Raw genomic sequence first — 11,757 nt, 5'->3', positions numbered from 1 at the left:
GGGGGGGGGGGCGGGTGTGTAGAGGTAAATAAGCATTCAACCAGCAAGTTTTAGGCATTACACAAAAGATGGATGATCAGGACAGCATAGTGGCAGCACCAACGCAGCTGGTTATGCACAAAAATGCAGCAGCTAGTTTAGCTTCCTTCCCTAGATGGAGCGTTAGGGCGTCGACAAGTAGGACAGACATGGTTGATGTGGAGCCACGGGACAATGCAATCTCGATGATAATAGTGCGAGCAGGGCAACTAAGTAATAATGCTGTTATGATTTTTTTGTGCAAACAATTCCATACAAATAGCACACACTAATTCATCATCAGGTGGACTCACTTCCTCCAAAGCCTGGATGAATGATTCAGTTGCCGGAATCAGCTTTGCCCTGTAGTATAATTCGTCCAGGTCCAAGTGCAAGGACTCCTCCGTGTCTCTAAATATCACATCGACGAGCGACACCTCGATAATCTTATCGAGGTCGGCTGCTTGAAGCATATCCATTATTTGTACTATAGCAAACGAATGCTTATCTTCAGGAAGACCCATAACTGTTGAGAGATACCTGCCTAGCTTGTTCCGTAACTTGTTCGCTTCCCTCGGAGACCCACCTATGATCCTCTTGTACCCAGGGGCGGAGGCATTCACAGGCCTTGGATGGCCCTGACACCCCCATCTTGGAATTATATACATACATCCCCTTGTTATTCTGATACAGATGATCTTCATCCCAGTCTATCTCATGTGATGGCACCCCTAGGCCCCAGCATTATGTAATGATTTTTTCTGGGTGACCATTAACCTTATTCATATATACAATTGTGGGCCAATACGAGCTTACTTCCTATTTGATTATGACACAAATCTAATATTTATATGTATTATATTAGGAATCTAGGTCCTTATCTATTATCTAATCCAGGATGAGAGGACGAGAGGACGAGAGGAACAACCGAACAAACAATATGTAAACATGAAGACGACCTTCCTCTCTCGCCTCTAAAAACCTTGATCGCTCCCCTTCAGGTAACCGCCCGCTTCTCTCTTTCTTCCGATTACTTCTCTCTTCCTTACTCCGATCAGTCTCTAAACCTAGGGCTTTATTTCTTCTGGGCATTTTCTATTGAGCTCTTTAACCGAACAAACAATATCCTTTTTCCATAGATCTCGTCATCTAGCAGAGAAGAACATGAGGAAGCACCGAAGCAGTCCTCAATCCATGGGTTTTTCAAAAGAAAAAGTACCGAGCAATCAGAACCCGAAGCCAATACATCAGCGTCTTTACCGTTGCCGATTGAGCCAGAGGTTCCCGATATTCCTCATTAGATACTATGTTACTTCATTGGCTTATAATTTATCTTTTGTTCGTTGGCCGGCCCCTGTTAGTTTTAAATCCTAGCTCCGCCTCTGCTTGTACCTTGCAAATTTCTCCATCCTTGTCTTTGCATCGCCACTCGCCTTCTCCCTCGAGAACTTCAACTTGAGAGTTCTAATACGTTTCAGAATGGGAAATTCATCATCATACAGATGGGTTTCTGGATTGTAGTTTGCATATGCATCGTACCGGCGGAATCTAATCGGAATTACGTCCACGGTGCTTCGGAAGGTCCTGTTTCTATGCATTTGAAAAACTCTGCTGCTAAATACATGATGGCTCTCAAACAGGGTGCTCATGCTTGATTCTGCTGGTGACTGCTTTTCTCTCTGCTCGTTAGCGGCAGAGATCGGTGCATGTTTATGGACAATTCTATATTAACCCTAAACCTAACACAAATAGGAAACTACCTTTACCAAAATGTCTATTACTATTTGGAAAAGGATTTCTTTTTGAAACCATAATTAATAGCCACAATATCTGAAACAATATAATGAGCTTGATCGATCAAATGGAATATCTTGCCCTTCAAAACAAGGTACACTTAAAAGCGATTCCTCAATGGATGAGTGCATGTTACTTTATTCTGTTCTTTCTCAAAACGTTTTCCCCTATTGTAACATCCTTTACCTAGCTCATATCTCTTTGTTCTTCAACTATAACAATACATGGAACCCAATTTAGAGCTGATCCTGCTTGCATTCCTCCACGGTTCCTTCATCGCCTGCTTTCTTCTTCTCGTAATTTCAATCATCTTCACCGGTCTCTTGCTTGCATTCTCCTTTGGACTTGTTTCAATTATCATAAATGATTTGAACAACATGTTCTTGCTCTCTTCTTTCTACTTCCGATCTGCACTGAAGCCTAATCTTGAACTGGGTTTTACTCTAATTGTATGTACGATATTGCATTGTTTTGTTGGCATCATCTTGGCCTCAAACCCTTTCTTTGACCGCATGATTTCCGAGCTCAAAGTAAAGGCTAGACATATGATGAATCTTATTGATGGCTTAAGACCTTAACTCAAGGCATGTAATATTTAAGAAAATTTGTTCGTATATTTGTATCCGAACTTCCATACAGAAGTTTTTTGCATCCTATTAGAATTCATTTGATATATATTAATTGTGTTCTATGTTGCTATTGATAAATTTGTGATACATGTACTTAAATTACCTTAACATGGGAAAGCACAATGTGATACTGTATTTGACTGTCAATAATGCAGGCCCACTTTCCCATACCAATTAGGTCTCGCTAGCTAGAGTTGGGTATGATTAAAAGTGGAACATATTGGTAGAGTGGAAGCAATGAGAGCCTTACTAATTCTCTAATTAGCCTAGTTCAAAGAGTTTTCCCATGGATCTGGGATTAACGTAGTGGCCAGCGAAAGGTGATAGAGCTCAAATATATGGAATGCCTTGCACAAAGATGAAATTAATATTGCAAAGGACACAAAGTAAATTCTTTCAATAGAATGGGTGCAAGTCACTCGATTCTCATTTCTTCAAGCTCACTAATCTCTAGCAAGACGCATGGGATCTATACTAGATCTTTACACTCCACCATTTCACATTCACAACCTAACCTTCCGCCCCGCTAAACCCCATACTGAATCGCCGGAATCTCAGCCTAGGGTTTCGAACCAATTCCACCGTCTCCGCCTCAGCTCCAAACCCGAACCGATCGCCTCCTTCTCAGCCGAGCCGGCCTCGATCCCCGAACCGGCACCGACGAAAAGAATTCAAAGCCAAGGGGACCCGCCTGCATTGCAAATTAGTAGGCCCGCCTAAGTGGGCTAGGCGAAGTTTAACCGGATTGGGCCTTTATACGGGCTGAAGGGGTCCACTTTTAAAAACAAACAAACAAAAACTGGTATTTCATTTTGTCTTCTAACGCAGTTTACCCGCCACCTCTCATCTCCACCTCTTTATTCTAGAAAGGTCCCAACGCAACCACTCTCTCTCTCTCTCTCTCACTCTGCTCGACTCCGTAACAGAACCATGGAATCGAGTCTCTCTCTCCGTCCCGAGCCTCACCATTTCTCTCACAACCTGAACTTCCGAACCCCAAACCCCCTACTGACTCGCCGGAATCTCAACCTAGGGTTCCGAACCAACTCCGCCGTCTCCGTCTCCGCCTCCGCTTCCAAAACCGAACCGATCGCCTCCTCCGCCGCTGAACCGGTCTACACTCCCACACCTCCGAACCGGGACCTCCGGACCCCTCACAGCGGGTGAGTGTTCATTTTTGAGCTGAAATTGCTGTGATGTTCAATTTTGAGCTGAAATTGTATCATTGTTCTAGACTGTGAGTTTCAATTGAGTGTGATGTGAAATTTTGAGCTGTGAGTTCAATTGAGTTTGATTTTTCAGGTACCATTTCGATGGAACTGCTCGGAAATTCTTTGAGGGATGGTACTTCAAGGTCTCGATTCCGGAACGGAGGCAGAGCTTTTGCTTTATGTACTCCGTGGAGAATCCGGCGTTCCGTCAGCCTCTGACGGGGTTGGAGTTGGCTCAGCACGGACCTAGAACCACCGGAGTCGGAGCGCAGATTCTCGGCGCGGATGACAAGTACATTTGCCAGTACAGTGAAGAATCTAAGAATTTTTGGGGAAGTAAGTATAGATTTTCGGCTCAGATTGTTAATGTGTATCATCTAAGAAGTGAAATGCTATTCTAGTTCTGGTTTTACTTGGTTTCGTCGTGTGAATTATAGTGTTCTCAGTGTTTACAGCTTAATGTCCTGATTGTTAACTAGGGAATGCATGTAGGTAGGCATGAGCTTATGTTGGGGAATACTTTTGTAGCGGAAAAACAATCAAAGCCTCCAAACAAGGAGGTTCCTCCTCAGGTAATATTGTGCATAACTGCATTTTCACAGTTCTTTTACAAGTCCAGCATATCCATCACATAATAGATTGGATACCATTATGTATGTTTGAACTGTGATGATTCACATTTTCGTATTTTAACTGTTATTAAGACTGCCGTTAAGATTTTAGAATTGCTGTGCACGGTATTTATTCCTATGATAATCATTAGGTTTCTTTTTAATCTTTTCCCCCACTCATGCACCTAATTGCACAGGAATTCAATAAGAGAGTGATGGAAGGTTTCCAAGTAACTCCACTTTGGCACCAGGGTTTTATTCGTGATGATGGCAGGTAAATATCCCTTTCCCTTTTTAAGAAAAAAATAATACCCTTAGCTTTCTGTTAGAGGTTGGGATATTTTCTTCAATTTTTAAGTTTTTATTTGTTTCCTATCATATATTCATGTATGTTAAGAGACACTTACCTGCATATGGATGCCATGTTCAAATCTTAATTTCCTCATAAAGGTTTTCAGTACTTTAAAGTACAATCTTGTTCTGGTTGCAGAACAAATTATGTGGAAACTGTGCGGACCGCACGTTGGGAATACAGTACCCGCCCAATTTTTGGGTGGGGTGATGTTGGCTCCAAGCAGAAGCCAACTGCTGGATGGTTAGCAGCTTTTCCAGTATTTGAACCGCATTGGCAAATATGCTTGGCTGGTGGATTGTCAACAGGCATTTGCTTATCTCTTGCATGCTTGCAAATAATTCTTTGATTGATGTCTTGTTTTTAACTTTGAAGATAAGACATTTTTTTTTTTTTTTGCCAAATTATCTATAGATTTTCTATGGAATCTCTCAGTCTCACCCCTGGAACCTTAGATCAATTGAATGTACATAACAGATCAGATTTTGGATAGAAAGCTACAATATATTATTCGCTACTATCTGATATGAAACAAATGATAATTGCTACATAGCATAGGAGTTTATGGTACTGTTGCACATTTTTGGTTGAATTGGATTCCATCTGCGTATGCTGCAAGCCAAATGTAGTTGTTATCTGACACCAAAAGAAATAAATTTATAGAGATATCCTTACTGTTATAGAGACTGAGTTCTATATAAGCTCAGACACTTTTCCTGTGATGATTGGAATGCTAAACTGATTTGCTTATAGGAATATAAAACACACCTTCGAAAAGGCTAGTGATTAGTATATGAATTTAGTATTACTTTTTGCTTACCTTTTGAATTGTATGGATCCTAATGTGCTTGTATCAGTATAGGCCAAGCATTTCAATTATTGTATATATTTAGATCTGGCTCTAGTTCAGCTCTGTCCTTTCCGATTTCCATGTTACCTGGGGTAGTTATCTGTCTTGCTGTGGAAAGTACCATCGAGGGATATGCTTGCACAGTTATTGTTTTTATTTTTTATTTTCTACTCTTATTTTGCATTTGTTTTCTGTTCTTCGCTTTGTGCCAAAATTTCTTCTTTCAGAAGCTTGCATGCGACTTTCAGGTCATTGCCTTAGTTTTAAATTTAAATCTCAGGTTGGATAGAGTGGGATGGCGAAAGATATGAGTTTCAAAATGCCCCTTCTTATTCTGAAAAGAACTGGGGTGGAGCATTCCCAAGAAAATGGTTCTGGGTAGGCTTTTTATCCTTTCATTGACATCTTACAGTGGTAAAATTAAGTCATTCCTTGTCCTACTATCTATTAGCATGTGAGCTTCATCCATTACTCATCGGGAAAGGTAACATATTTATTCAAGATCTTTCACTCGGAATGAAATGAGAACTTTCCAAAGCATAGCTTCACAGTTTTCTACAGGGATATTTCAGAACTTCTGGCTGGTAGCATATGTTATGTTGCCACATAACTGGAAAATTCTAATGAATGTACGTGTTGGTTCTGAGCCAAACAATAAAATGCTGCAGTCCCCTTCTTTTGCAGGGCCTGCTTCTTATTGGCAAAATCATAAAATATGCTTTCCTAAGTCAAACTTAATTGTTGCAGCCTTATATAAGACATTTGACATAATTACGGTATTATTTCTCTTCCTCTAGTGCTTCATCTTTCTTACCTGATGTCATACTGCAGGTCCAGTGTAATGTTTTTGAAGGGGCTACAGGAGAAGTTGCTCTCACTGCAGGTGGCGGGTTGAGGCAAATACCTGGGTTATCCGAGACTTTCGAAAATGCTGCACTGGTACCTCTCTGTAGGAATGCTCTTAAACATGTTCTTCCCCCGCCCCCTTCCCCCCTCTCCAAGTTGCTTTAATTCACTTTATGTTATGATTGTTATCCGTGTATGTGCTTTGCCATTGAAAATTAGGTCTACAGTAGGCTACTTCTAAGAGCATCTTTTCAAGTACTGTGGTTGGTGTGTAAGTCGGTGGGTGTAACATTTTTCTAAATCAATATACAATGAGACAAATGCTGAAGCAAAAACTCATGTCTATATTTCATGGATATGCTTATTAGGTTGACGATACAAGCACTTGCCTTTACAGTTAAAGCAAACGTATGAGTATATATGACTAGCAGATAGTTCTGAATTGTTTTTGCATCATATTTGTGTAGTTATGACGCTAAATTTTGCAGATTGGAGTTCACTTTGGTGGAAAGTTTTATGAATTTGTACCATGGAATGGTGTTGTTACTTGGGAAATTGCTACTTGGGGTCATTGGTCCATGGCTGCAGAGAATGAGACACATATGGTAATTCAGTATCTCATTTATTGTTTCCTCCTTTGTGGTATTAATAAGAGTTTCATCCCATAAATTAGAAATGGTATTTGTATGGCTGGCCCAAATGGTAGGTGTTCTCTAATTTTTTGGAACGTGTGAAGTTTGTGTTGGTTCTTGCCTTCTATTTAATATCAGTAAGCACCTCATTTATTGAAGCACTAACAGATTGGTCTTGTTAATGAGCAGGTAGAATTAGAGGCAACCACAGAGGATCCTGGTACAACATTGCGTGCTCCAACAGCAGAAGCAGGACTTGCCCCAGCTTGTAAAGATACTTGTTTTGGTGTGCTAAAATTACAGATGTGGGAACGTAGATATGATGGCAGCAAGGGAAAGGTACTGACACTGATATACATATATTTTGTGCTATACTTGCAATATTTATCTGTCTAATAATTAGCTGAGGGGACAAAAGTGCAGACCTGTTTCTACACAAGCCAACAACTCTTAAAAGTTTGGCATTCACATCTTTACTAAAGTAAAATCTAAAAGTTTTGTTGATTATGCCGTTGTAACACCATACTCCCCATGGTCTGTCCTTCTGGAGATGGCATGGGTGAAAGCAATTGTCTTCTCTACCCTGAAAATTTCTAAAAGGATGATCTGGGTTTGAACACATCTCTACAGAAAGTTATTTTTTCATCTTTGAAAGCAGTGTGCATTTTCTGTTTGGAGATTGGAGGGTTGGAATGAAGAGTTCTTAAATACATCACTGTTGTGTACCACAGCTATTCTGTGCCTAATCTTAAGCATGACATGAGCCCAAAATCTTTTAAAATGCCGACCAGTTCTGTGCAGATATGTTAGAAATGCATTTAAGTTGTGATGCTAGAAAAGCCATATGGTGGATGGAATTCTGTAGGTCATTTTCCAAAACGATAACTGTATGTTAAAGTAGGCATCAATAAGTTGAAATGGTCTCTTGGCTCTATTATGGACGTCTCAGATTTGTGGTCCATGGATCTAACCTGGACGGTGTAAAACGTGCTCATTTCCACCAATGTCTCAAGTTGATGACTAATGCAAAATCTTCTTATCTGACCATTTTCATTGCATATCTTTTGTAGATGATATTAGATGTTAAAAGCAACATGGCCGCAGTAGAGGTTGGAGGGGGTCCGTGGTTCACTGCTTGGAAGGGAAAAACCAATACTCCGGAGCTCCTTAAGCGGGCTATACGAGCTCCAGTCGATGTAGAAGGGGCATACAATTTGGTTCCACTATTCAAACCCCCGGGTCTATAGTATGATTAGTATCATGTTCTTTGCCATGTTGAAGGAATGAATCTACATGCTGTTCTTTTACTCTAGAAGAAACCATGGACCATGATAATGTCGGTGTAGTGTAAATACAGTTGCTCTTCCTCATCACATCTCTTCAATTTGGTTATCTCTTGGTTTCTTGCACTCTCGCTACGCTCGACTCGTGAGAGGTGAAAGCATGGCCATTATGATTTTAATTTTTAGTGCATACTGTAAATGCAATAGCATCTCCACTCAAATTTCCCTTAGCTTCTTGTCTCTTATGAATAGTTTGCTATGAGTCGCTATATGAAACCAGGACAAGACCAGTGGGGCTGATTCTAATAGAGACTGGTATCAATCTCTCGTGACTGATACATGTATTATTGCCACGATTTCAGCTTCAGTCATAATTGTAGAGAAACAAACTTCCATTTATAGTAGCAAATTGCGAATATGAAACTCGTTCTCTCAATCCATGAAGAAAGATCTAGTTTTAAGAGACAAGAATGCTAGATATATTTTTTAAATTTAACCCAAGTCCGTCGTTATTAGATAATTTTGATTTCCACACAGATTTGCTCAGGACCATAGCATGCATTTCACACCGGGGTAAATTTGGCCCATAACACCGTCATACATGACACACCTTCGTTCTATATAAATTTGTGCTCCTCCTTAGCGACTATAATTGTGTGATCTATCCTACCTCTTTATCTTCGTTTGTAGCGTGCACCCTTGATATATCAGAAATATGGGGGTAACATGGCCTCCCTGCTTAGTTGTTTATGTTCTGAGCATCATCAGCTTGACGCTAAACGCAGGAGTGCAGCACACAAATGCTGCACTATCAGAAGAGACACTGAAACTGATAGCCGAGGCCAACGCGAATGGCCCTTATTTAGGCTTGGTCATTCCTAATTCTTTCGAAATGGATCCTCTCCTTCAATCTCCCAACTTCACTTCTTCTAACTTGATTATAGATTTTTCCGGTAACTATATATACGTCAGTTCTCGATTGTTGTTACAACCCGCATAAAATGAAAATCTAATAATTACACTTATCTCATGCTTATTATACCTCTATGTTTCAACTTTCAAGGAAGAAGATTTCGGTTTGGAACCATAGCTGGAAAACAGGTCGTATTAGTCATGACAGGACTCGCCATGGTATATATTACTTGCCATTGTTTTCTCAGTTTTGTTAACTTAATTCCCTTTAGTCTCTTATTTATCTTTCTCATTTCTATCTGCAATGATTTCTTATGAGCGTATTTGGTTGTAGATTAATGCAGGAATAACCACTCAGCTCTTGCTAAGCCTATTCGATATAGAAGGAGTGGTGCATTATGGCATAGCAGGCAATGCAAACCCAGATCTCCATCTTGCAGATGTGGTCATTCCTCAGTTTTCGGCGCATACTGCTCTTTGGAACTGGCAGGTAAGTTATATTTACCAAGCTAGCTAGATATATACATTACTTTGTTAGTGATTTGATCTTGAATAATTCATTAATTTGTGATATATATATATATATATATATATATATATATATGGTGATTGCAGAGATATGGAAATGGACCAGAAGATGAGCTGCCCCTTGAATCACAAGGAGACTACACCAGAGACATTGGCTACTTAAAATTTGCAAATTTTACAGTCAATGTGACAGATGGAACCTCATACGACAACCTATTGAACAATATTTGGTATCAACCGGAGGAAATCTTCCCCGTCGATGGAACTCCAGAACAAAGAGAGCATGCTTTCTGGGTCGAGGTTGATCCATTCTACTATGAAATTTCCCAAAAGCTAGAGGTATATTATCAAAAACAATAATACTGAAGACCAAGAGTGGAACTAATTAAGATGAATAATACTGACATGCATGTATACTAATTTTTATATAGGACATGGAACTTGAAGGTTGCCTAAACACGACAACATGTTTGTCACATACACCAAGAGTGGCAAGAGTCCAAAGGGGAACAAGTGCAAGCATTTACCTAGACAATGCTGCATACCGAGACTTCATATATGATAAGTTCAACATAACTCCGGTGGATATGGAAAGTGCTTCTGTTGCTTTAATATGTCTTCAGCAAAAGGTGCCGTTCATCGTCATCAGATCGCTTTCTGACTTGGCCGGCGGTGGCTCTGCGGATTCAAATGAGGCTGACACTTTCATCACTCTTGCTTCCAACAATTCAGTCACCGTTCTTTTGGAATTTGTCAAACACTTATCTGCTGCTACTATCTCACTGAGCAGCATCGATGTCGATGCTTATGTTTAAAGTTGTAGTACCGGTGTTTCATTTCTAGTGCTTATATATTTCCACAAATGCTGAGAATAATCTGCCATAAAGAAGCAAGCATTCCAATTTTTCTGTTATTCGGACTTGTCGTTTAATCGTTTTGATTCGATCACTTCATCTATCATATTCGACCCTTGATTTAGTCTCACACCTAAGTTTTGACTGTTATTACTGTTTCTCCTACAAAAAAAAAAAAAAATTAAAAAGTAAATTCTCGCACATTTTTCTGATGGAAAATTCTTTAATCAAGCCGCACCGACTTTTATCCCTAAAACCAAGTTTTAGGGCAACTGCATATATGGAGGCATTTCTTGTTAATTTTAAATGGGAATTACAGATCGATGCTATTGATCATATGTTTTCAAATTAATCCTTTTACCTCTCAACATGGCCTAGAGGGCGGATCGGAGCTATACTTTTGCACCAGAATATAAATAGATCGATCTGGTTCCTGGCGTCTTCCATCTGCTGAAGCAAGATCTTCATCGATAATTTTTGGCCCTTTTGATTTTGTCTCACGCCGAAGCTTTAACATGCAGTAAATTAACACACAGCTATGACTACTGGACTGGTTAATTTCCCATGCATGGTAAGTAACTAGTATCATGAGCAGACTTCATTCCAAATGAAACATTGTATATCTGTAATTGATCAAGATCACTGTGTAAGCCAAAAAGCTAAACGCTCGATCAATTATAGTAGGCCATGGATTATATATTAGATATATTACCTCGCTGTAAGTGTTTTGGCCACACCAGTAAGTCTAGGCGAGCAAAGTCTCTTTTAGTTGTTGCGGGCGTGCCACCGCGCGGACGCGGAATGTAGTGGTTGTAGTAGCAGGATGCGCTTAGCCTTTTGCTTCTAATCAAGCGACTGAGGATGGAGAGAGCACCAACTCCACCGCAGGGTTCTTCAGATTCGCCTTGCGTACTGGGCAAAGACTTACAGTAGTCAGCCTGAGCGTCACAATATCGATACTCGACGTAGGATCGAGCAGAGCTTCAATTGGGAAGGAGAGGAAAAAAAGAAAGAGAAAGCTCCGGAGAGCGTACGAGGAAACAAAAGGAAAGCTCCGGGGAGCGTCTGAGGTTCGACTAGGTCGAGAATTGTATTGTATTTTGTAGAGTAGAGTTGTTGATTTGTTGTTTTTTTTAGTAGAGTTTGCTCGAACTCCTTTATATAGAATTACTTAGGGCCACATGTATTGACCAAAGCATGTCAAAGACTTGTAGGAGTCTTCAACGATAAACATGGC

General features: G+C 40.2%; 2 protein-coding genes across 2 annotated transcripts in view; both read left to right on the top strand.

Annotated features, from left to right (window-relative positions):
* Positions 1-3,328: 3,328 nt before the first annotated feature.
* LOC101304641 (tocopherol cyclase, chloroplastic-like) lies at positions 3,329-8,559 on the top strand. Its single transcript, XM_004291141.1, has 10 exons — positions 3,329-3,604; positions 3,744-3,988; positions 4,145-4,224; positions 4,461-4,537; positions 4,754-4,923; positions 5,746-5,843; positions 6,297-6,404; positions 6,800-6,916; positions 7,133-7,282; positions 8,014-8,559. The coding sequence occupies exons 1-10, from the start codon at positions 3,372-3,374 to the stop codon at positions 8,188-8,190; spliced, it is 1,455 nt and encodes a 484-aa protein (XP_004291189.1). The 5' UTR covers positions 3,329-3,371; the 3' UTR covers positions 8,191-8,559.
* Positions 8,560-8,874: 315 nt separating this feature from the next.
* The window catches only part of LOC101304070, a 4,614-nt gene continuing 1,731 nt past the window's right edge, over positions 8,875-11,757 (top strand). Inside the window, exons 1-5 of the mRNA XM_004292804.1 lie at positions 8,875-9,179; positions 9,290-9,357; positions 9,473-9,628; positions 9,754-10,005; positions 10,098-10,475. Of these exons, the coding sequence (XP_004292852.1) occupies positions 8,942-9,179; positions 9,290-9,357; positions 9,473-9,628; positions 9,754-10,005; positions 10,098-10,475 (1,092 nt within the window). The 5' untranslated portion in view covers positions 8,875-8,941. The remainder of the gene's footprint in view (positions 9,180-9,289; positions 9,358-9,472; positions 9,629-9,753; positions 10,006-10,097; positions 10,476-11,757) is intronic.

Source organism: Fragaria vesca, linkage group LG2, assembly GCF_000184155.1.
Source record: "Fragaria vesca subsp. vesca linkage group LG2, FraVesHawaii_1.0, whole genome shotgun sequence".
In the NCBI taxonomy this organism is placed as follows: domain Eukaryota; kingdom Viridiplantae; phylum Streptophyta; class Magnoliopsida; order Rosales; family Rosaceae; genus Fragaria; species Fragaria vesca.
The sequence above is the reverse complement of the archived record's forward strand: the minus strand, read 5'-3'. Positions and strand labels throughout refer to the sequence as shown.